Source organism: Lynx canadensis, chromosome D4 (genome assembly GCF_007474595.2).
Source record: "Lynx canadensis isolate LIC74 chromosome D4, mLynCan4.pri.v2, whole genome shotgun sequence".
NCBI lineage: Eukaryota > Metazoa > Chordata > Mammalia > Carnivora > Felidae > Lynx > Lynx canadensis.
This window is the reverse complement of record NC_044315.2, coordinates 90,707,344-90,732,301: the sequence shown is the minus strand read 5'-3', so window position 1 is coordinate 90,732,301 and position 24,958 is coordinate 90,707,344. Positions and strand designations below refer to the sequence as shown.

Genomic DNA, 24,958 nt, shown 5'->3' with positions numbered 1-24,958 from the left:
CTAAAAAATAAATAAACATTTCAAAAACCCGAAGAAAAAATTTGTTAATTTTAAAATCGGGGAAAAGGTTCACTCCAGAGGACACGTGGCCACAAATAAGCAACAAATCGAGACTCGGCGTCTTTGTCATTAGGAGACGCAGACAGAAGCCACGGCAAGACGCCACCACCTACCTCGGCACATCGTGACCGACACCCGCACACGCGTGCTCACGGCCCCGGGGCAGAGGACGGGGCGGGCAGACTGGAGCGCCACTCACTGCTGGGAGGAACGCCCACCACTTGGCACCCCGTGAAAACTTACCCTGTGACCCAATCATCTCACGAGCCGTGGTCCGTCCAACCACTGGTTCCGCGACGCTGAAAAGGAACGGCAAATGCAGAATCGCGGGTGGGCTCCTAACGCATCGTGCTGCGTGGAACAGGCCACACTCAAACGGCTGCGTAATCGCCCCAAAATAGCATGTCCATCAACTGCCGAATGAATGGCGAAGACAGCAATTAAGCCACTGAGACAACGGGTTTGGCAATAGAATAGGGAGCCCAGAAGCAAATCTTCCTAAGTGGGTACTTGATTGATGACAAAGCCGGCCCTACAGAGCCCTGAGGAAGGAAGCGTTTCTTCAGTTAGTGGCTCTGGGCAGAGAAGCGTTCGTGTTTTTAAAAATATATGTCATCCATAATTCATACCCTGTGCGAACGCGAAAGGCAAAAACACACCGATTTTAAAGGATCCTGGAAAAGAACAGCTTCGACCCCGGAGCGGGCAAAGGAGAAAAGGGTCAATCGTGAAGGGAAATACTGAACATTTCACCTGCGTTGAAACTGAGAGCTTCTGTTCGCGAAAGGACGCCCCGCGGGCAAGGAAGAAACAGGCGAGGGAGATACAAACAGTTGCGATGTGTGCGACCGCGATCAGCCACTCCGGGTTACTTAAAGAAATTTTATAAGTCAGTGAGGAAGAGACCATCAGCACGATGAAAACGGGGACAAGAGACTTGAGCGGGGCCTTAATCCAGGGGAGCATCTGACGGCCACAGACCACGCGAGAGAACACCGCCCGCCTCGGGGATCCCGGGGGGGGGGGGGGGGGACAAAAGCCACCGTAACGCCTCGCGGCAGGCGGAGGGCCTCCGGCAACAAGCGTCAGCGAGAACGCAGGTCAGCTGGGACCCTTGCGGCGCTTGGGGGTGTGAGTGGCGTGGCCCGTTTGTGCAGAAACACCTGCCGTGTTTGCCCCCAAAGGTGTGCGAGCATGCCTACTGGGGGGCGTGTACCAGAATATTCGTGTTCGCCCCATAGGAGAAGGATGAATGTGATGTTCACAAGACGGAACGCGACCGGGGGCGCCTGGGGGACTTAGTCGGTTGAGCATCTGACTCTTGATTTCGGCTCAGGTCACGATCCCAGGGTCATGAGATCGAGCCCCCGGTCCTGCCCCAAGCTGAGTGTGGAGCCTGCTTGGTTGAGATTCTCTCTCTCTCTCTCTCTCTCTCTCAAATAAAAAAAAATAGAACTTGACAAAATTCAACAACTAATCTAAAAAAAAAAAAAAAACTTGATAAGAAATAGTTAAATGCTCCTCATGTATCTTCCACATCGTACTTTTTGCTGGACAGCGGACTTTGATTTAAATTTGGTAGGGGCGCCCGGGGGGCTCAGTGGGTTAAGCGTCCGACTTCAGATCAGGTCATGATCTCCCGGTTCGTGGGTTCGAGCCCCACGTTGGGCTCTGTGCCGACAGCTCAGAGCCTGGAGCCTGCTTCGGATTCTGGGTCTCCCTCTCTCTCTGCCCCCTGCCCTGCTCACACTGTCTCTGTCTCTCAGAAAGTGAATAAACGTTAAAAAGATAATAATAAATACATTTGGTAATGGCGGGAGAGGACCGTACAAGTATGACAGGGAAGTGCTGGAGGCTGGCCATGAGACATCACTACCCTGAAGCACTAGGGCGGTTTCCTGCTCCGACTCTCCCACCGCCCCCCTGCCGTCTGCCCTACTCCCGGGACCCCTGAGCCTCCTCAGCTTCTCCGTACGCATGTCTCCCCTGGTCAGGTGTGCGTTCACCCTGGGAGAAGTCAGCCAGCATCGCGCTTAGCGAGAAGATACTCGGAGGTGGGCACTTCCTCGAGGGTTATCTCAGGAAGCACTCGTGGAGGTGGGGACAGGCGGGGAGAGGCGGGAAGTCAAGAGAATGTGTTTCCCTGAGCGGGGTGGGCTGCGGCCCCCTCTGTGCTCCAGAACTCTACCCTCTGGGGGGTCCCTATTTCCATAAGCAATGCCCCTTGGCAGCTGACTGGCCTTCCCAGTCTGGTTTCTGCACAGAGGAAGCTGGGCCCCCAGAATCTTGCCCGCAGCTCGAGCCGTCTCAGGCCACACCGTGGTGCTTCTGACAATACAACTGCCTTTAAAGACGTGTGCATTTCCTACGAATCTGACTTCAGTCCTTCCCATTCAACAGTGGTCCTGCCTTCAGTTCATTTCTAGACAGGCCCCTCTCCAGCTGGGGTGGGATGTGAAGGTTCCATGGGCAATAGCCTGAAGATTCTTAGACTCTCTCATCTGCCGGGGAGGGTCCACTGGCCACTGCCTGCAGTCCTCCCGAGGTCCCAGCAAAGGGCTTAAGCTCCCTGTTTGATTTGACTCTGACCCCGTGCTCATTTCTTCCACTTATCACGCTCCACCAGGTCCCACCTTCTGAGTTACCACGGACAGCGGTTGGCCGGCCGTTGAGTTCCTGTGCGACCACTTTTCCGCCAGCCACAGTGCTCTCTACTGCCTTTCCCAACGCCCCTGATAGTTCTGCCATCTTCCCAGGCTTTGCTAGTAGTCGCCTTGGCACTTCCCGTGTGCTGCCTGCCGCCCGGTCCCCAAACCAATGCCACGGGCTTGAGGTTTGTGAACATCAGCCCCCCATCTCTGGATTCCCCTTCCTGTTTCAGTCGGCTAGTGCTGCATAACAAAGGATCCCAAAAGTAGCGGCTGCAAAATGCGTACCTCATTTACCTGCACGGTCAGCCCTTGGGCTCCGTTCAGGAGAGAGCCTTGCACCCTGAACAAACTCCCCGTCACTGCGTCCTGAGCCATTTGGGCTGGGCTGGGCTGTTCTATAGGTCTCAGCTGCTCTCTGGCACCTGTGGTCTGTTGGCGGGCTGGCTGGTGGCCAGACGATCCTGGTGAGGGCCTCGGCTGGGACAGGTCCCTCCAGGGTCTGTCACGCTCAATCCTTGCCAGCCTGGGCTTCCTGCCACAGGGGTCTCGGGGCTCCAACATCAGCAAGACGGCAAGCCCCAACGTGCAAAGGCATTCAAGCCTCTTGTTACGTCCTGTTTCCAGATGCCCATCAGCCCAAGCGAGCCACATGGGCGAAGCCACCAGCGAAGGAGCAGGTGTATGACATAGAAGCAGCCGCGGCCCTTGCTTGCGATCCACCACCCCGGGGTTCTGGCTTAAGCGGCCGTGTAGACGTGGGCGAGCGTACCTCAACGGGAATGGTAAATGGTAGACAAGGAGCTGGTCCAGTCGGGGGCATTTTCTTTTTTTTTTTTTTTTTTTTTTTTTAATTTTTTTTTTTTTTCCAACGTTTATTTATTTTTGGGACAGAGAGAGACAGAGCATGAACGGGGGAGGGGCAGAGAGAGAGGGAGACACAGAATCGGAAACCGGCTCCAGGCTCCGAGCCATCAGCCCAGAGCCTGACGCGGGGCTCGAACTCACGGACCGCGAGATCGTGACCTGGCTGAAGTCGGACGCTTAACCGACTGCGCCACCCAGGCGCCCCTCGGGGGCATTTTCAATCCCAGGTACTTGCTGGGCATCTAATGCTGGACATACTCCCCATTCCCAAGTGGCTTGCCCTTTATTTCTTCCAGGGATTGGCCTCTCCCCGCCCCCGCCCAAGCCCCTAGGCCCTCTAGGCAGAGCTGATTTGGGTAAACACCTGACCCAAGGACAACCAATCCACAGAGTGGTCTGTGACTTGTGGCTGGGCATCTGGGTTGGAAAGATGACCCCTGCCAGACAGACTCCCTCCCTAGGGTCTGAGCTCCCTGCCCTCGTTTGGGCTCCACCAGGGGGGCTGGAAGTGGGTAATTCACTGCTCCTCCCCAGTCTCCACACCCCTGTCACTAATTGAAGGTTTACTACTAAAGCGATGTCACACGGTTGTCTCGGTGACCGAGGGTGGTAGGGACTTGTTGCCCTACGGCACCCACTGGCCATCGCCCATGGCCCCACAGCCACAGACCAGCTGTCTGGGGAGGCCGGGCCAGTCTCAGGGGGCGGGGGCACACTCTTGTCCTGTGTCCCCACAGCCCAGCCCTGTCCTGCAGGGGCTTTCTCCCGACTTCCAACTGACCCTTCCATAGCAGAGTAGATGAGAAATGGTTGCCCGTTGTAGGTGCTTTTAAGCCTCTTTTTAACAGACCTGTTACCTCTCAGATTTTCCACCAGAAGCCCTCGTTACTTTTCGGCAATGCAATACAAATATTTTAGCAGACTAGATGTTAAATTGTTTCCCCCCCCCCAAGAAAGATGCTCACTCCGGACCATGGCCTTCTGGGCCCGTGAGAGACCCCACAGGGCACACGGCCACGCTGTCCAGATGGATTTCACTTTTGCGAATAGACAGTAATCCAGGGGGATTTACTTTTCGGGAATTACTTTTGGGAGAATGGTGTGAGTCACCAGGCAGGCTGTGGGTGTCAGCTTGAATGCAGGGCTTGGCAAAATCACCCGGGACTGGTTTCCCCGAGGGGGCCGTGACGGCTGCTGGGCGTTATGGGAACGGGAGCCAGGGGCCTCCGACGCAGCCCGCTGAGTAAGCGGGGTCCGGTCTGCAGGACAGGGACTCACACAGATCATCTCCAACGCCGTGGGGTCGTTTCACGGAGCTGCAAGGGCGGGTGAGCGTTTGGGAGGCTGGCTGCACCCCCAGCTCGTCTGCGCGCCTTGGGTGTCCAGGCGGCGAAGGGGTCGTCTGCACAAAAGAAAGGCACGGCTCGGACAGCGATCCGGGAGGGTGGGTGGCACTGTCCCTGCTTCTGACCCCCAGGGCCATCCTGTAAAGCTGCAGGGGAAGCCATTCCTCACCTGGTCGGTGCCTCCGATCTTAGAAATCAAACCCCGCCTGTCTCCCCACCGTGGGAAGGGCACCGACTTCCCTTGGATAGTAACAGCCCTTTGTCCTGTTTTGCTGCCACCCGCAGCCCCAGGGCCTCAACCGGGAGCCCACAAGCCAGGTTGTCAGTAGAGCCCGCCCCTTGCTCTCCCGGAGGCCACAAGGCACTCTGGAACATCAGAGGCCAATCCGGCCTTGCCTGAAGCTGGGGCAGCCTTGCTCAGAGGAGGCCCGGTCCCCTGGGGCCAGCTCCTAGCCGGGAGCCCCACAGCCGGAGGGTCTCACCCTGGTCGAGCATTGGAAACCACTGGGAAGCCCTGAGCCCCTCGCCCAGAGCTTCTGATCTGATTGACCTGTTATGGGCCAGGCTGGCCAAGGGCAGAGCCTACCGTGGGGGAGATTCCCAAACAGGTCTGCACACGAGAACCCGGGGGGACAGCAGTGATATGTGGGGCTCGTGGCCCCCCAAACCTGAATGTCCCTGCCCCTCTGCCCCGGGGCCCCAGTGGGGCTGCTGGAGCCAGAGCTCGAGGGAGGGAGGGAGGGAGGGACTTTAGAAGTTCCTAGATGTTTTGGGGACTTTAGCCTCGGCGCCTTTCTTACTGTCCCTGTGACTTCACTGCCCTGTGGGCCTGTAAGTTCTTCATAACTTGGGGGGGGGGGGGAACAGGGGGTCTCTCCTTTAGCGGCCCGAACACCACTCTGTCAGCCCCAAAGAAGCCCCAGGAAGGGGGACCCCAGCGTCTTTCCCTGAGGGGTCTGCCCAGCACACGGGGGACCCTCCGGCCCGCCCCAGCCTGAGGACACAGGGCTCGTGTGCCCCCACCGGGACCACTTTGGGAAACAGCTGGGCAGTGTCTTCTAAAGCTAACATACTGTATACAATCCCGCCCCAGGCGTGCATGGCTTACAACAGCCCAGACGGAAAACAGCCCGTCTACCGGCAGCCGAGCCGATTATAAAAACAGTGGCATTTCCATGCGCTGGAAAAGACACAGCACAGAAAGGAACCCACTTGTGACACGCGCAACGTGGGTGGGTCCCCAAAACATCACACCAAGTGAAAGGAGCCAGGAGTAAGAGAATAGCACCGTGAGATCCTATTTATACGACCTTCTAGAACCCGCAGAACGACAGAAGGCGGTCGGCGGCTGTCTCTAAGAAAGTACCCACCGGTTTTCAGCATCGCGCGTTCCCACGGGCGGCGGCTGAGGGTCGCAGCGGCTCCTAGTCTCTGCCGGCCCCTGTGTCACCCCTGTCCTCGAGCGTAGCTGACCCCGGCTGTATAGAGCAGTGTCACCCTGAGGTTCACAGGGATCTTTTTTACAAATCTGCATCTAATTGTGGCCCTCCTTCATCAAAACCCTCCAAAATCCTTCTGGCCAACTCAGGGACAATTTGAATAACAACAGCAAAAGTGACAGTAACTCAGTATGACACGTAAAATAGGAGTCACGAGTCCAGGGGCGCCTGGGGGGCTCCGTCGGTTGAGCGACGGACTTCGGCTCAGGTCATGATCTTGCGGTCCATGAGTTCGAGCCCCGCGTCGGGCTCTGTGCTGATGGCTCGGAGCCTGGGGCCTGTTTCGGATTCTGTGTCTCCTTCTCTCTCTGCCCCTCCCCCACTCATGCTCTGTCTCTGTCTCAAAAATAAGTAAACATTAAAAAAAAAAAAAAAGAGTCACGAGTCCCTACTGCAGAGTCACATCGAAGGGAAAGACTTCCTCCTGCAGAACGAAAAGTGGTAAAGACAGACGACAGGATAGACAACCGCCGTCTGACCAACGTCACGGTCTAGTTTCTTCCTGGCGAGAATCATCAACGGATGCCAACACCGGTGGGCAAACTTACGATGTTTGCAGGATGTTGACGTCGTCCCAAAGCACGGCGTCTCCCGCTCCCTGAGACTTGCTCGCGGCGAAAGGGAGAACTACGATTCGCGCCTGACGCCTCCCTGCCCGAGCGGTCGGCAGGGGCTGGACAGATCGACACCTGTGTCTGCTACGGTGCAAGCCCACTTCTGTGATGCTTCTGATCGCAAGGACGCGCCCGAAAGAGGAAACAATCCAGGGCTTGCCGGGAACTGACCTCTTCAGAACCGTCAAGGTCACAAAGACAGAAAGCAAGAAAGGAACGGAACCAAAGTGAGCCGGAGAGGCGTTCAGTTAAGGCAACGAGTGGCCTCAGGGCGTCCGGGGCCACAAGAGCCTCTCCTGTTTGTTGCCAAGGACATCACGGTGACAGCGGCTGTGGGGCCATGGTGAATTAGCCTTCCTTGTGCAGTGAGCAACCTACATACCTATACGTGGCCACCCTGCCCAGTTCAGCAGCCCAGGAAGGGAGAGGAACTCTGATCTACCGCTGGAAGCTCGTCGGCAGCTTCTCACTGCATTCCGATGTGCCTGGATGTGCCCGGCTCAGAGCTCCCCCAGCCTTAGCCACACTGTACTGGCCAATGTCACCTCACCGATTCCCCATCCATGGGGCTCTTGGGGAGCAGGGCTGGACTCTTCCTTTTGCTGCATCGACAGGCTGTGGCACCCGGGAGGCACCAAGCAATGCTTCCTGAGTCCATTTTCACTTTCTGCTAGTACCTGCTGGGTTCCCAGGGACAGCCTCCACTCGATGGGGCATCAGGGAATCACGCACACAGACGAGTGCCGTCCGTGCTGGGAAGGAAGGTGCCGGGCTGCAGAGAAGCCTTCCCCCGGGACAAACCACTGAACTGAGGAGACACTGGAGCCATGTCTCTGCTCCTTAGGGAGTGCCTGGTGCTGCCTCGGGGCTCCCTGCCACCCTCCCACACACACAAGCACACCCAGCACTTTGTGCACAGGCCAGGGAAGGCGTGGGGATCCCGCCCAGCCCTTTCTGAGACCCCACATCCACGGGCCAGCACCCGAGCCCCCCTCTCCCCCCAGCCCCTGGCCACCACCACCCTACGTTTGGGCTCTAAGACGTCCCTGAAGATGACGGGCTGCTCACTTGAATGAGCCCCTGGCTCTGCCGTGCCCAGCCCGGGGCTCCTGGGTGGAGGTGGGGAACGTCCCCTCGGAGCCCGCGTGCCCCCTTCCACACAGCCCTGCACGGAGCGCGGAGGGACCGGCTTTCATTCCAGATCCCAGCTGAGGGCAAAGGGGGAGCCGACACCTGCTGGGCGTGTCCTTGCAGGACTCCTGACTGCTGTCCATCAACCCAGCCTCGGGGGTCACTTTGGGGGAGAGGGTAAGGCACTGGGCCGCGTGAGCTTGCCCTGGCCCGGCCCCCCAGGACACACGGGTCGAGCCTCGGGAACTTTGATTTTTTTTTTAATGTTTATTTATTTCTGAGACAGAGAGAGACAGAGCATGGATAGGGGACGGTCAGAGAGAGAGGGAGACACAGAATCTGAAACAGGCTCCGGGCTCCGAGCTGTCAGCACAGAGCCCGACGCGGGGCTCGAACTCACGGACCACGAGGTCATGAACTGAGCTGAAGTCGGAAGGCTTAACCGACTGAGCCACCCAGGCGCCCCCAAAATATATAAATTTTAAATCTGACATTTCCTATGCTGCCCGGAGCCCCTGTGGGCCGAGCCACAGCCCAAGGGACACTCCCGGCCCGCGGTCACCCCTTGCCCAGAGGCGACCCACGAGCAGTGGCCTCTGTGCATCAGTGTAGAGGCCGGGCCTCTCGCCTCCACTGGGCCGATCCCCGCTGCGTTCGCAGTACAGCCCCACCGCCCGGCCTCGGGAGCCCGTCCCGGAGCCCCCCGCACATCCTTCTCCTGTCCCAGGGCTCGTTGGGTCGGAGGCGTCGGCCTGCCGCTGGCCTTTGTCCCTTTCCCTTTTCTCAGTATGTTTTTCCTGCCCGGAAGTTGGGGGGGACCCATCCTGGCCCTGAGCCCCCCGGTGCCAGCGGGCCCTCTGAGGAGAGGACAGGAGAAAACCCCCCAACACCGCCCGGTCAAGGTCTTCATCCACTTTATTTTCTGCCAAGAACCAGAGCGAGAACATCATTTTTCTCTCGAATCCAGAATTGGAAACCATCCTGCTCTGCCTTGAATGAATCGGAGGTGACGTGTCCTCGTTTCCCACTTAGAATGCACACCGGGTCCTGTGGAATAATTGCGTCCCGGGAGGCTTACCTTGTGCCCTCACTTAGGCCGTCACCGTATAAATAGGCGGTCTTAGAGTCGCGCTAGCCTCTGCGATGGTGATTAGCAAACGGGGTAAAATTCACGCCCGGACCATCCTAAGCACCTGACGCCCAAGCGATAAAACTGAAAGAAGCCACTAAAAGCCATTTCTCAGGTAAAAGACTTTTACGGTTGTTTGGAAGAAACAGAATTTCCAAAGACCGGACCAGGCGGGCTCTGGGTGGAGCGCGTACAGCCTCACCAGCGGACGTGAGCATTCACCCCCTGCGTTAAATGTCCTAAGTTCTGCACGCGTGAGAGCAAAATTGCTCACAACTTAAAGATGAAACGAGCGTGGAAGAACTTAGCAGGAATAATCCAAGCCGCCGCAGCCCAAGCGCGTGAGTCTGTATCCAGCCACCTGGTACACCGTCACCCGGAGGCGGACGCACCTTGACCCGCTCTGGGGGGCGCAAGGGCAGACCTCCTTCCCTCCCAGTGACCCTGCTGCTGGTCCTCGAGGCTCTTTTGCTTTGATGAGCCAAGAATAGTCTTTGTAGAGACCCGCCTGTAGGAACCGTGTGAGCCCGACCTCAGGCCAGAGTGTCAAAGTGGGGCCGATGCGTTTTCCGTTTCACGCAGGGCAGGGACACAGCAGCACTCAGGCCCACCACCTGGGTCTACGCCTGCATCCCCAGGGCCTCCGGGGACTGTCAAATGTCCTTGAGTTGGGGCGGGTGGGGGGGTGCCTCCTTCCACATGAGTTCCTTTATGAGACCATCATTAACTCTTGAAAGGAAAACAGCTGTGAATAAAGGACCCCGGCTTCTCTACCAGCACTGACCCTGGTCTCCGGGGTCCCCAGCCATCTCCCTGGAGGTGTATGGAGAGTGACAAGAAGTTTCCTAGAGATTCTCTGCTCCCTTCACAGAAGGGCAAACGGAGGACCAGAGGAGAGCGGTGACGCGCATGTGCCCCAGGGCCTGACCAGATGCCCCGCCACCGCTGTCCCCGTTCCCACTGTGGCCCACCTAGAGGAGAGCACAGCTACTGACTGTCCTTCCAGAAGCGCTGGGCCAGGGCTGAGTGGAGCTGCCAGCGGCCCCTCCTCCCCTGGGGGGGACAATGGGGGGGGCCTGCTATTGCAAGAACACTGGGGAGGCAGCCCGTGGGCTGATACTGGGGGACCCAAACCTGCACAGTCAGGAGCCTGTCTAGAGGGGTAACTCGAGTCCCCAACACCGAAGCCCACACCTCTCACGACAGGAGAGTTCTGGCAAACACAGACGTCTCTCTTCTCATTCCTCCCATGGAGACCTGACGATTTGCAAGAGGTTAAGCTTCCCAAAGTTAAGAACATGTGTGTGTGCACCCGTGTGCGTGTGTGTGCACGCGTGTGCGTGTGTGCGCACATGTGTGAGCATGCATGTATGTGCATGTGTGCATGCCCTGTGTGCATGTGTGTGCGTGTGCACATGTGAGCATGCACGTATATGCATGTGTGCATGCCCTGTGTGCATGTGTGTGTGCATACCTTGTGTGCATGTGTGCGTGCGTGTGCATGCCTCGTGTACATGTGTGTGTGCGTGTCCGTGCCTCGTGTACATGTGTGTGTGCATGCCTCGTGTGCATGTGTGTGCATGCCTCATGTGCATGTGTGTGCGTGTGCATACCTTGTGTGCATGTCTGCATGTGTGCATGCCTTGTGTACATGTGTGTGTGCGTGTGCATGCCTCGTGTGCATGTGTGTGCATGTGTATGCCTCGTGTGCATGTGTGTGCGTGTGCATGCCTTGTGTGCATGCGTGTGCGTGACTCATGTGCATGTGTGTGTGCATGCCTCGTGTGCATGTGTGCGTGTGCATACCTCGTGTGCATGTCTGTGCGTGTGCATGCCTCGTGTACGTGTGTATGCCTCGTGTGCATGTGTGTGCATGCCTGTGTGTGTGCATGCCTCGTGTGCATGTGTGTGCATGCCTCGTGTGCGTGTGTGTGCACATACATGTGTGTGCACGTATGTGTGCCTCTGTGCATGCCTCTGTGTGTGTGCATATGTGTGCGGATCCATGTTTCTGAAGGTCATGCCTTTGGACAGAAGTGCAGAAAGCACTTTCCCTTTCAAGAGGCCGCTTCTTCCCCATCATACGCTTCTGCCTCTCGTTTCCAAGAAGGCCTTGACTCACGCCCCCCCCATGTCGTAAACAGTTCTCTTATTTTGAAATGTAGCTATTAAATTGGTGAACCCCTAGGAAATATCACCCTGGTAAGAGCTACCCTAAGCCTCATCCCAAAGGCAGAACCCAGTCAGGAAGTGATAGATTTGGCTGCACACACATTTAAAAATCTGTGCATCACAAACAAAAAGTGAATTCCAAAGGTAAAAAGACAAACTGAAAAACCGATGTGATGCACACTAGCACAGGGTAGACACGGGCTGAAACCCTTATTGTAAAAGAGCTCTAGAAGAAGAAAGAGACACACAGCCCAAACAAAACAAAAATGTGCAAGAGCACACACAGGCAACATTCTACACAGCCAATAACAGCATCAAAAGATGCTCAGCGTCGCCAGCAAAGAAATCAAAATCAAAGCAACAAAAGGCCTGTTCCCCAAGCCTGCCCGAGAGGAAACGGAATGTGCAGGGTGGCCAGCGGCCAGCAGAAGACAGAGGGCCATTTGCCACCCCACCCCCCCCCGTGGCGGACATGGCATCGCCGATGCCTCTGGAACGCATCCTGCCAAAATGCGAGGTAGTCTTTGTCCCAGCCCAGCAGCGTCTGTTCTAGGAAACCACCCCGAGTAGATACTCAGGCCACTTCCTACACAGCAGCCCCCCCAACTCAGCTACCCCGCGGTCGCCAGGGTCCAGGAGCAGATGACCCTTCTTCTGACGGATCCTCAGGTCACCGGCAGCCTCCCGCTGCGCCACACGCCTGGGCCACTCGCCTCCTTCATCCAACCCTCTGACAACATCACAAGAAGGGCGAGTGCAGGGCAGGAAGATACTTTGACAGACACCACAGCCCCGTGACTTCACTCCAGGATATTGCTACCACGGCTCTAGCTTATTATCAGTTATTATTGTTACTCTCTTTTTGCGCCTAGTTCATAAGCTAAATTGGTCACAGGTATGTACGTATAAGAGAAAACACAGTCTGTGCAGGGATCAGTACCACCCCTGGTTTCAGGCATCCACCGGGTCTCTGAACGGACTCCCCACGGATAAGGGGTGGGGGATCACTCTGTCACCAAAGATGTTCATCACGGCACATATTTAAAAACCGTGAAGAGGGGCGCCTGGGTGGCTCGGTCGGGTAAGCGTCCGACTTCGGCTCATGTCATGATCTCACGGTCTGTGAGTTCGAGCCCCGCGTCGGGCTCTGTGCTGACAGCTCGGAGCCTGGAGCCTGGAGCCTGCTTCCGATTCTGTGTCTCCCGCTCTCTCTGCCCCTCCCCCGCTCGCTCTCTGTCTCTGTCTCTCAGAAATGAATAAACGTTAAAAAAATTAAAAAAAAAGAAAAAAGCTTATTAAAACAACCCACCGAAGCATTAAAGCATTAAACAATGTTTTAATGGGTTTCTTGACACTTGGTCCCCGAATTCCCCAGACTGTAAAGACTAGAAACCCCCCCCCCCCCCGCTTCTTCCCTGTTAGAAAAAGCCTCTGGTTTTCGTCCTGTCAACCCCCTGGAACTTACTAGACAAAAAACGATCCCCAGTTCACCCCAGAGGCAAGGAGGCCAGGGGGGACCTGCACACAGATGGTAACTGTGTCTTCCTTCCCTTCCCAGGGCTCCACCCGCCCCCCCCCCCCCCCGGCCTCACCTGAGCAGCACCTGGAACACCAACGGCCTTGAGCAAGGACTCAAACATCAGCCCAAACCGCAGGGGTACAAGGTCCCATGGCCTGTGCAGAGCGCAGAAACGGAACTTGACTTAACTGTGGGGCTCTTGGGGCTGGCTCCCCTCCCCTCCCCCAACAGGCCACCAGGGACACCTTCTACCCCGTGTGTGTGTGTGTGTGTGTGTGTGTGTGTGTGTGAGAGAGAGAGAGAGAGAGAGAGAGCGCGCGCGCGCGCTCCCGCAAGAGGAACGGGGCTGCTGGTGTCCACTCCGCCCCCCACCCCACCCCACAGAACCCCAACCCGGGAGGCCAGGCCCAGGGCCCACACTCCCAGGCGCCCAGACCTGAGTGACTGAGCCACGCGTGCCTGGTGGGCTCCTATCTGCCTCTCCTCAGCCTCCTGGGGCTCCTGATCTGTTAGCTGGGGGGAAGGAGTAAGCCCGCACTGCGAGGAGGAGGCCACGGCCCAAACTAAAGGCACAGGCAGCTGGCGGCCTGGGCAGCTTTCCCGGAGAGGAAGCCGGCCCCGGAGCAGGCAGCCTGGGGGGGCCCTGGGGCCGGGCGGCCGGACGTCGGGCTCAACCTCGGGGCTCCGGGCACGCTCGGGCGCGGGAAGACGACGAGGACCGCGCCGCGGACCGGGCGCCAGGGACACGATGGACGCTCGTGGAGGAACTTCTAGCAACGCTGCAGCCGGTCACCACGGCACCGACGTCAGGACGGAGAAGCCAGCGAGCGCCGGCCTCCGGCCCGCCCCTTCGGCTGCCAACCTTCCAGCGTTTACGGAGCGCGCGCCCCCCGCGCCGGCACCCCGGGGACAGGGCGGCCCCCAGCGCCGGCCCCGCCTCCGGCAGGGCGGGCGTGGGGAGGGGGGGGTCACACGTCAGCCACCCCGAATTCCCCGGCGCGGGGGGCGCCCCGGGCCGGAGCGAGCCTGGGCGCGCGGGGCGGGGCGCGGGCGGCGCGGCCGGACGCCGGGCGGGGGGCGCGGGAGTGGGGGTGGGGGCGCCCCGCAGCCGGCCGGCAGGTGGGCGCGCGCTAGCGGGCGGGGGTCCGGCGGGCCGCGCGCCTCCCCCGGAACTCGGCCGTGCCATTCCCATGATGCCCAGCCACCGGGCACGGCTTCCGGAGCGCGGCCGCCGGTAGGTCCGGGGAGGGGGCGCTGCCACCGCCCGCGCCCGCCCCGCCCCGCCCCGCCCCCGGCGCGCCCGCCCCCCGGCCCCGCGCGGGCACGCCGCCTCCCCCGCCCTGCCCTCCAGTCCCCTCCCCTCCCTCCCCTCTCCTCCCCTCCCTCTCCTCCTCGCTCCCGGGCGCGCGCGCGCGCGGCGCGCGGCGGGACGGGGGGCGGTGAGGCCGGGGCGGGGCGAGCGTCGGGCCGGGCTGGGGGGTTGGGGGGGTGGGGAGGGGGGGCGGGCGCCGGGCTGCCGCCTGGCCTGGGTCGGGGAGCGCGTCCCCGAGGCGGCCCGGCGGCCCTCGGAGCCGGCGGCGCGCGGCAGGCGGGCCCAGGTGCGCGCAGGTGAGGCCCCGCGGCGGGCGCTTCCGGCCTGGCCGGGCTCCCCGCCCCGAGCACGGCCGCGAGCCCGGCCCTCGGGCGGAAAGGCGACCCCGCCCCGCGCCCCGCGCCCGGCCGCGGCTTCCGGGAGGGTCGCGGGGCCTCGGCGGGGCCTCGGGCCGCCAGCGCATCCCCGGCGCAGACCTGGGCGGAGGCCGGCCCCGCCCCGCGGGAGGTGCCCGCGCTCCCCTGGCCGAGCGCCCTGGGGCCCGGCCCGCTGGGAGGGTCTCGGCCGCTGCGCCCCGGGACACAGGCGGTGGCCCGGCAGCTTCGCGGGAGAAGAGGTCGTGGCGACCCTGTGGACCCTCCTCTCCTGGCAGGCTCACGCCCACTTGCCCCTCCCCCCCCAGGCCCTCCTTCTGGGCCTGGTACCCTGACCCTCACCTTCCTCCCCCACGAGGGGAAGCTGCCACCTGAGCGGGAAGGACAGGAGCTGAACCACTCTTTGGTGAGCCGAGAAACGTGCTTGGGGGCATTTGGTGCAGGGAGCCAGACTGTTCAGGGGATAAGCCAGGTTCTGTCCTCCGCGCCCCCCTGGGGTCTGGCATCCACACTGAGATGCCCGGGTGCCCCCCCCCCAAACGCGCTTCCAGCTTTGGCACCGCGTGGCTTTGGGGTGCAGGGCTGGGTGGCCCCACTGGCCACCCTCCAGGCCTGGTTTGGGGCTCTCGGGGTACAGGGTGGCTATTTGACAAAGCTTCGGCTCACAGTTCTCTCCAAGTATAGTTTTGGGGAGTTTTTCTGAATGATTCATCTTATGTAGTTGATTGTTTTAAATACGCAAGCTGTCGCTGGAGATTCCCTGTGAGTTTTTTCCCTCATTCTCGCACTAGGTGATTTGACAGTTCAGAAACCTCCTCACTGGGAGTCTGAGCTCTCTACAGCCGTGCAACCACGGGAACACGGTGAACACGGGGAGACCAGTGGCTGTCCTTCCCCCAGCTATGCTACGTGGTATGGAAATCACTGCAGCCCAGTGCCTTTGGGTTCGTTGCTGCGCCCGCATCGCGGCTTAAGTAGTTAACATTCTTGATATAGACTCTTCACAGCCCGAGGCTGACGCGAACATCTCATGATCTCTGTCATTGTGCTGAGGCAGCTGGAGTAACCCCCACTGCAAGGTGGGCACAGGCTCCCCTAGCCAGTGAAAGAGCCCTCTCCCCACCCTGTCGTCCCCACTGGTCTGTGACCCCGGGAGCCTTCCGGGAGGGTGATGTTACGAGAGAGATCTGGGGCCGCAGTGGGATGCCAGGGTCTGAGAACTGGCAGATAGGTTCACATACTTCCTCTGGAACCAGATCTGTAGCCCAGGATAGTTGCGAATTAGCTGTGATTAACTGTCTTTGGTCTCAGGCTTAAGTTTTTCCAAAATTCAATTTCAAGCCCTTAAATTAATGCTCTTTGTAAAAAAAAAAAAAAAATCTGTACTAGCTGAAGTTTCGGCATCTGAATTAGATGTTTCTGATTTTCTTTACCCTGTGGCAGTCAAAAGTCTATTTTAAAAGTCGGTAAAGGAACGGGAAGGGGGGGCGGGGGGGGGGGAAGACCTAATCCCTGAAATGCTTTACAAACATTGGCTCCTGTGTTATCCCACCGAACCTGGCCTTGAGAATTTCAAGTGATTGCAATAAATGCTTTTACGTTATAGCTTCACTTTGGGGACACACGAATCCGTGATCGTGAACGGCTTGCTTCCGAAGCTCTTGGGCCCTCTCGTTAAGTTGCACCTGTTTGGGCAAGTCTGTGCCTAGGTTGCCGGCCACGCTTTTCTTGGAAAGGACTGTGGTGTGTAAATACAAGATGATGTGCTCGTCGGGACGGAGGCTCCTGGTAGAGAAGGGTCCATGTTAAAACCAAAGCAGATACACAGGCCGGTTCCGGTCTGTCCACTGGGGTTCAAAGGTGGTGACAGCCGTGCCCGGCACTATCCTGGGGCGGAACTCAGTTTCCCTGTTGCTGTAAATGCTGCAAAGCTGTCTTTCATCACAGATGTTTTGCATTCTAATTTGGGGGGGGGGTCAGAAATCAGGGATCAGAAAAACAGGTTAGGAATGACCAGTAAGGTGACGTGTCTTGTATTTTCTAAGCGACTCTCTACGGTGCCCGTCACATCCTCCTCTGCAGCGGTCCCTGACCTTTAGCGGAAGGGCGCTTCGCAGACAGGTCCTCAGAACCGTTCCCAGGACCAGCCCAGCGGTTCCGCTGACGCAGCCACCCTCGGTCCGAGCTGCGGGAACCGGAGTAACCACGCAGGATGAGAAAGGGCGCGTGACAGCGTGTGGGACGGCTTCTCTGCCGATTAGCAGAGAATGATACCAGCCCATGAGACCACCTGGCAGTTTTTAAACAAAAAGGCTGTAGGCTCTGTGGCTCTTTAAAGACTGCCTGGGGAATTCGTTTTTTCATTGCTCACGGCACATAACTTTTTATTTCAGGGGCTTGTTTTCCACATCGAGAAGGAAACTATCCGCGAAGTCACCCTGAGCTTACACTCACACAGTCATTCTTTTTAACCTGCGGAGACGCATACGCACACCTGATCCCGTCGGCACCTGTTGACAGCCTTTTGCGGCAAATAACACCTCGCTTCCCGCGCAGAGAAGACGGAAGGCCGAAGCAGGAACGCGGGACGGGGAAGAGACGCTTGCGGGGGGCCTCGGTGTGAGCCCGGGGCCCATGGCTTGGGGGCGGGTCCTTCCGCGCCTCCCCCTGCAGCTGCGCGGACCGAGGCCCGGGAAGCATGAGTGACCCCCCCCCCCCGCGCCCCCGGCTCACCCGGCACCGGATTCTGAGCCGCCTCTCTGGACTCCAGCCTGGCGTGCCGTTTCTCCGTGGCCGCGTGCGCCAGCAGAGTTGCGGTGACCCCCCTCTTTCCTCCCAGGATGTGAAACGGGCAGAGAAATAAAGAGTCGCCTTTCCGCACGTCCCTCCCCGCCTGCTAGAATGTTTCTCATGAACGCCCCTCCTGTGGTTGCTCTCCAGTCGAAATGGGAGGCCTTTGGCACGCCCGGGGGCTTTAGGTTTCCCGGGGGCTTCGCAGAGCCGCACGAGGGCGTCGCGAGGGCTTCGGTGAGTGCCCGAGTGCAGATGGTCATTAGCACGCTGCAGAGCCACGAGGCCGCTCTGGGCATGAGCAATGAGCTTGCCCTGCAGAGAAGCCAGAGGGCAGACAGAGGCCGGGACGCCAGGCTGGCCGCCAACCCCGCGTTTGCCGCCTGTGGGCTTGCTGCCGATTTTGGCCCCTCCAGGGAGGAGGAAGCTGCAGCCTTCGGCCCCCTGGTGCTGGATTCGGACAGCGACGATTCCGTGGACCGGGACATCGAAGAAGCCATCCAGGAGTACCTAAAGGCCAAGGGCGGGGCCGCCCAGCCGTCCGGGGCCGCGGACGGGGGGAGGCGGTGCAGACCAGAGGTTCCCCGGAGTAGCGCCCCGACGGCCCCGTGTCCCCCGAAGCTGGCACCCAGCTCAGGGGGCGCCCCTGGCAGCCACGTGCAAGCCGGCCGGGACCAGGGCTCCGCCTCCCCGGCGAGCGTTAGCAGCGATGACTCCTTCGAGCAGAGCATCCAGGCAGAGATAGAGCAGTTTCTGAACGAGAAGAGACAACACGAGACCCCAAGAGGTGACGTTTCCGTGGACGCAAAACCAGACCCCGGCGATAATCCGGCCAGACCGGCGTTTAGGTCCAGCAAAGAGCTGGCGGTCAGGGCACACCATGCACCGGGTGTGACCGGAGCCTGCAGGGAGTTTGTCTTCCGGAAACCCCCCAGGCCGTCGAGGGTGAGCACGCGGCCCCGAGGCCTCAGGTCTAAGGCGGATGTGGAGCCTGCAGAAGCAGCCCAGAATAAAGGTACCATCAGGAGGAGCACGGGCCCCGGAAGGAGGGCGAAGCGACCCAAGAGCACGGCCCCGGTGCCCGAGGCGTCCGGCTCCAGCAGTGACGATGGCATCGAGGAGGCCATCCAGCTGTACCAGCTGGAGAAAAGGAAGGAGGCGAGCGGAGACCCGCCGCAGAGAGCGCCCTTCGCGGAGGGGAGGGGGCCCGACCCTCCCCCACGCGGCACAAGCCACTCCACAAAAAGTGCCTTGCCCGAAACCCACAGGAAAGCACCAAGCAGGAAGAAGCCGGCGGCCCCGAAGGCCGTGGACCTCCGCCCAGGTGGCCCTGCCCCTGACCCCCCCTCCAGGCCCCCCAGGGAACCCAGAGCTGCCGAAGACGAGCTTGCCGAACGGCCGCCGTGCGGGGCAGAAACATCCGCCGAGCTGATGTGCGCGGAAGCGATCCTGGACATTTCCAAAACGATCCTGCCAGCCCCCGTGGGGGGCGGCGAGAGCCCCCCGCCTGCCAGCCCGCTCTCCTACCCCCTAGCCCTGCCTGCCCGCTCCGACGGGGACAGCAGCTCCGTGGACAGCAATGACAGCATCGAGCAGGAGATCCGGACGTTCCTGGCTCTGAAGGCTCAGTCGGGGGGTTGGCTGGCCACAACGGAGAGCCGCCCACAGTCCACACAGAGCCCACCGCCGTCGCCTGGCCCCGGGGTCCCTGTCTCCAAAACGCTGGGCCTGTCGCTGAGCTGCAAAAGGAAACGCAGGGGAGGCAGCAACGCTGTGCGGCCGTCCACACCCAAGAAAACAAGAGAGACGGTGCAGGAGGGGGCCCAGGCCGCAGACCACGGCCCCGGGAACGCGCAGCCCGGCCGGGCCCCCAGGACGGAGGGCGAGACCAGGGGCCAGCCCCTCTCCTGCAGGCCGCTGGAGCTGGGCGAGCAGCACGGTGGCCCGGACGCGAGGGGTGGCGTGTGGCCCGGCCACGGGAAGGCGGCCGCGGTGAGGAGCACCGGGGGGAAGGGGAGCTCGGAGGACAAGAGCAGCTCGCTGGACAGCGACGAGGACCTGGACACCGCCATCAAGGACCTGCTTCGGTCCAGGCGCAGGCTCAGGAGGAGGTGGAAGGACCCCAGGGCCGCGTGCAAGAGGAAGGTCAGGTTCAGCACCACCGAGACCCAGTGCGTGGATAAACTCGGGGGCTACCAGAAGGACTGGAAAGACAAGAGCCCTCCTCTGTTGAAGAGTTGCCTCTCCAAACCCAAAAAAGACAGCAGAGAGAATCAGGTGAAAACAACTTTGAGCGTCTCCTGCAGGGAAACGGAGAGAACGCGGGCAGACGGCACGGGGACCGCGGACGCGCCCCCGGTCCTCCAGTCAAGGAGAAAAGCGCCCGAAGGGAACTCGTTCTGCGGTGACACAGAAGCCTGTGAACTTCAAGGTGCAGGCCCCAGCCCCGGGCCCCTGCCCGATGACAGCAGCTCCGTGGACAGCGATGACAGCATCGAGCTGGAGATTAGAAGGTTTTTGGCGGAAAAGGCCAAGGAGTCCGGGAGCGGTTCAGAGGCCCTAGGAGGGGGCCCCGCCGCCCCGGGCTCACGGAGCATGCCCAGGCCCGAGCTGCCGTGCCAGAAGGTGTCCACTCCCGCCCTGGCCCTTCAGCCCAGTGTGTGCACACAGAGCCAGCGGGGCAGGGGTGGCCCTGGGGGCACGGGGAGGGCCTTCCTTCCAGGCGGGAGGAGCGGCCCCCTGGCGGAGCAGGCCTGCCTCCCTGCGGCCCTGGCCAGGCGCACCGGCACGGCCGGGGCCCTGTCCGCCAGAGGGTCGGCTGCCGGTCGGAGACTCGTTTGCGCTCACAGAGATCAGAGCCCGCGAGGGGCCGGGGGTGCCAGAGAGCGTGCTCTTGGCCCGCCGCCCTCTCACGTTGAAGCTGGCGTCCGGACGGAAAGCCCCGGTGCGGCCTTTGCTGTGACCACACGGGGCCGGAGCCCGCGGACTCGCAAGCCGGGAGCGGATGGCCTGGGGGGCCCCCAGACCGGCCTCGCCCTCCCGTGGGCCGACTTCGCCCACCAGAGTCGGCTGCAGAGCGCGTGGGCGCTGAGCCCAGAGGGCAGAGAGGCCGTGTGGAGAGGGGGCCTCGGGGGCCAGAGAGACCAGGGGCTGGAGGGCCAGGACCCCAAGAAAGGCCTGCCCTTCGCGGGCTTCTCCTCACTGCTGTCCACACAGTTATTCCACTTCGGGAAGAGTGTCTCCTGGGGGGAGAAGCAGGCGGGAGTCTTTGGCCCGCCCCTGAGTCTGCCCCTGCAGGGCCCGTCCTTCTCGGCCTTCAGAGACACGCCGGCTGGCCGCAGCCCCGTGTCCGGAGGCTCGCGCCTGCTCACGAAGAAGGAAGGCGGACGCTGGCCCAGCCGGAAGTCACAGTCTGCGTGCACCCTGCACGCCAGGAGGAACTCGGGCTCTGAGGACGACGGTTTGGACCTGAGGTACAGGCGGAGGGCCGTCGGTGGAGAGGACGAGGCCCGGGAGGCCGTGGGCAGTGACTCGAGCGAGCTCAGCGACACGTCCGTGGAGGAGGGCGGCGGCCCGGAGGCCAAGGGCAAAGCCCTCCAGCCCTGAGGACGCGTGCTGGCTCTGTGTCCTTGTGGGAAGCACGTCTGTGTGCGCCCGCTGCTCGCGAGCCTGGGCCCGGAACGGGAAGGCTCCCTGCGCAGCCCCGTAGACGGGTAGGCCGGCCGGGAGCGGTGGTGTTATTTAACAGATGTGTCCTGGAAAATAGGGTTTTTGTAGCCTTTTTGTAAATTATTTAAAGTACTGTAAAAAGTATTTTTGGAAAATGCTGTTGTTTGGTTTTGTAGGGCATTCCTAACTGCCGCTTTCTGTGGTCTGCGTGCGAGGCTTAGATTAGCGGCCACTTGGCTTGGCCGTCACAGCCAGGGCTCAGGTGACCCTGACCGCCAGTGTGGCCGCTGGAAGGGTCTGGCCGTGCCTGGGAAGGCAGCGGTGGACGCCCGCCCCGAGCGTCCCAGAAGCGCCCCCGGAGGCCTCCGTCGGGAAGCTACTGGACAGCTCTTGTGACCTGAAGGCCGCCGGTCCCGCGAGGCCAGGGCGAGTCCTCTGAGCGCTGCGGTCGCCGCCTCCGCGGGAGAACATTTCAAAGCACAACGGCCAGCGGGCGGACGGACCGGCACCCGAGCCTGTGTTGTTTAACGTCCAGCCCCGTTCAATTCCTGTGTGATTCTAACAGCCCAATAAAGCCCTTTTCGTATGGGAGCCACTATTCCTCGTCGTCGTCAGTCACGGTCTGGGAAGGTGACGTCACCTGAGAGTGCCCTCCTCCCCATCGGCACTCGGGAACACACGAGGCCGGGGCCGCTTTCCTTGTTGTGGTGCCCAGCCCAGACGTCTGGAGAGCCCAGGATGAGGCCCAGCACCCTCCAGGGACTGGGGCCTCGCCAGGGCGTGCCCACACACTCACTCACTCACACTCACACACACTCACACACTCACGCACTCAGCAGGTGCGCCAGGCGGCTTCCCCAGGGCCCGCCTCCCCGAGGCACAATGGGCCGTTGCCTGTGCTGTTGCGAGTGGGGGTGGGCAGGGCCCCCGGCCTCGCGGTGGGTCTGAGCTGCGCCACAAGCCACGGCGCCTTGCAGAGGCGGGGAGAGTGTGGCTTTCCGTGCCTTCTGCTCAGAGGCTGCCAGGGAGACAGGAGGGGCTGCTGTCGCGTGGGGTGGACACTCAGCGGTCACGACGTTGATTGTCTGCGGTCCTGAGTTTTACGACTCACTGTTGCATTCAGCTGACGGACCTGGACAAGGTTTGCTTTGCAGCTGAGTTTAGTATTCAGACGTGCAAGTGAATTTTCTACAGGCTGTGTGCACCCTGGGGTTTAGCAACGGCCCCTTCTGCACCCATAGGCCAGGGAGCACCCGTGGGCCCTCAGCCTGCAGCCCGCCCTCTGGCCCGCCCGACACCTGCAGGGGTCCGTCCGCCAGCCCCATGGCCGGCTCTTAACTTGCTTTGGTGCCCCCCCCCCCGGGAGAAACAGTTCGTGTGATCCATGCTTTACATTTAATTTTGAAGAAGTGCTTTTAACACTTGGAAACGAAAATCAGCTTGTTTTGTATATAGGAACTGGGTTTTTTTTTAATGCAAATGAGTCCAGCCCTGCTTGTAAATCTGCTTAAGCATCTTACCCAGAGTGGCCTTCGTGGGACGGGATGGTGACTAGAGGACCCTCCTGTGCACTTAGCTCTGAGTACCCCCTGCCCCTACTGCTTGCTCCCTGTCTCCTCCAGGCCCGGCACCCTTCACACATGCCTCCTTCCTGCCCCCGGGTTCCCGCGGCCTCTGCGACACTGACCCCCATTCTGCGTGGGGCACCGCTGTTCACACACGCCTTGTTCTCACACACACCAGGCACAAGCCTGCTTGGGCTGGTCCCTCCCAGGGACCCCGTGTCCTAGGTCAACTCTGGCGCACGCTGGGGCCCAGGCCAGAGGTTCCCCCCGCACCATCTCTGGGGAGGGGGCCGTGGTGGGGTGAGTGTGCGGGACCTGACGCTACAGCCGTGAGTAGCAGTGTCCGGGGAGCTGCCGCACGGGGTGCCGAATGTGCACCCACCTCTGCAGGCAGGGGGACCGTGTGTTCCCAAATCAATCCTCGCTTCCGGGGGGGAAGGAGGGGTCTGTGCGCCTGGGGCCAAAGGTTCATTCATTTAATGCAAAGAAGGAGAGAGGCCTGATCTTTAAGTGGTATCTGGTGCTCCAGGGTACTTTCTGGAAAGAAAGGGCACAGTGGGAAGAGAGGGAGGGAGGGGAGGGAGGGTCTCCTACAGCCAAGGCTCACTCCCTCCTTTTATGGCCCAACATCTGAATTCTCGGCAGGTTTCTGGAGCTGAGACACAGTCGCCTCAGGAAATCGGGCCCTAAGTTTAAGTTCTAGCGCCTTCTCTGCTCATATAAAAAGATGAAAAGTATTGCCCCCTTGCTCCCCGCCCCCACCGCCCTCCGAACTAATTTCAGGGCCTGTTTAAGGGACCCACCATTGGGGCGCCTGGGTGGCGCAGTCGGTTAAGCGTCCAACTTCAGCCAGGTCACGATCTCGCGGTCCGGGAGTTCGAGCCCCGCGTCAGGCTCTGGGCTGATGGCTCAGAGCCTGGAGCCTGTTTCCGATTCTGTGTCTCCCTCTCTCTCTGACCCTCTCCCGTTCATGCTCTGTCTCTCTCTGTCCCAAAAATAAATCAAAAACGTGGAAAGAAAAAAAAAAATTTTAAGGGACCCACCATCCACCCTGCGAGCCACCACCGGGTTCGCTCCAGGCAAGGCGGACCGGGAGCGGGAAATAGTCTGTTATTTGGAGAGTCTTTGGGGTTTCTGCCATTCTGTGCCCTGGACAGACGTTCCGCCCAGCGTGGACGCATTTCCTGTGTGTTTGGAACCCTGCGTTCTCACCAACTGCAACCGAGAGACAGTTACTGACGCACATGGAAATACGTGTTCAGCGTGCGAAGCCGCTGCCCTTCACCCCACCCGGCAGCCAAGCAGCGGGGGCCTAGCGACGCCCCGGTTCTCTGCGTCGTGTCTCGTGGTGGAAGGAAACAGCCCGACCCGGCCAGGCCTCCTCGTGGGTCAAGACAGGCTTTCCTGACGTCACAGTCAGGAAACACAGAAATGCCGGGCTGGCCTCTTCCCTAACTGTTGTGACGCGGAGTGAGGACTTTGAGAGACGTCAGGATCGCGGCCAGGGAGGGACGGGGTCCTTCCCGTGATTCGGGCACCCGGCCCGCGCGCGTCCCCGCGGCCTTCCGTGAGACCGTCCATCTAAACGCTTGGCGTCTGCCCTCAACACATGAAGAGTCCTGGTGGAAGACGTGCCAAAAGAGAAGTTTATGGGCACCGGAGTCCCCATAGGACTTGTGTGCAGCGTCGGGGCCAGGGCTGCGGGGTCCCCTGCCGGCGGCCACGCCTCCCCAGACGCACACCCAAGGCGGGCTCCGCGTCGGGCAGGCCTGGGACTCGCCCCAGGTGATGACGTCAAGGTCCTCCGAGAACCCAAGCCAGCAGACAGGGGTGCGCCAGGACGAGGACGCCGGGAGCCTGAGCTGGAGACGCTCCCGCTCTTGCGGGAAGACGGGCATATGTGTTCTATCAAAGTTATTTCTGGTTTCCATCCTCCCAGACATTTATTCTACTTACAATGCACGTAGAGTGTAGCTCTACCTCACTAGCACCTCTGACAGAGCAGTTTATCGGCCGTGACGCGTCGAAGCACCCAGCACCTGTTAGGATGCCCAGGTCTGGCGATGTCGGCTCCCCTGGCACCCCCAGCCGGCCGCAGGGACGGCCTCTCCGAGCCTGGCACCCACCAGCTCCGACCAGGAGGAAAAACGGCTATCTTGCCAGCTAACTTTGCCCTTCCCCGGAGTCCCCAACCCGCTTTTCATAGCTGCCGAGGGAGGAATTCATTCTTTTCGGGGAGTTTAGAAACTTGGTTCAAAAGGCA

The 24,958-nt window shown here is 60.5% G+C and overlaps 1 protein-coding gene and 1 long non-coding RNA gene across 8 annotated transcripts; one reads left to right on the top strand and one right to left on the bottom strand.

The window, feature by feature from the left end:
* Positions 1 to 4,776: 4,776 nt before the first annotated feature.
* On the bottom strand, positions 4,777 to 13,600 carry LOC115500002. The gene is made up of 3 exons (XR_003964337.1): positions 13,422 to 13,600; positions 13,059 to 13,140; positions 4,777 to 4,977 (listed from the first exon to the last, which is right to left on the bottom strand). It is a non-coding gene; the product is annotated as an uncharacterized LOC115500002 (long non-coding RNA).
* A 562-nt stretch (positions 13,601 to 14,162) lies between these two features.
* PPP1R26 (protein phosphatase 1 regulatory subunit 26) lies at positions 14,163 to 21,715 on the top strand. Of its 7 annotated transcripts, XM_030293938.1 has the most exons (5): positions 14,822 to 15,077; positions 15,463 to 15,583; positions 15,668 to 15,750; positions 16,278 to 16,414; positions 17,065 to 21,715. In XM_030293938.1, the coding sequence occupies exon 5, from the start codon at positions 17,573 to 17,575 to the stop codon at positions 21,065 to 21,067; it is 3,495 nt and encodes a 1,164-aa protein (XP_030149798.1). In that variant the 5' UTR covers positions 14,822 to 15,077; positions 15,463 to 15,583; positions 15,668 to 15,750; positions 16,278 to 16,414; positions 17,065 to 17,572; the 3' UTR covers positions 21,068 to 21,715. The 7 variants fall into 7 exon arrangements, with proteins under 7 accessions (XP_030149805.1, XP_030149803.1, XP_030149802.1 ...); XM_030293943.1 differs by lacking the exon at positions 16,278 to 16,414 and having other exon boundaries at positions 14,821 to 15,077; XM_030293939.1 differs by lacking the exon at positions 15,668 to 15,750.
* Positions 21,716 to 24,958: the final 3,243 nt, after the last annotated feature.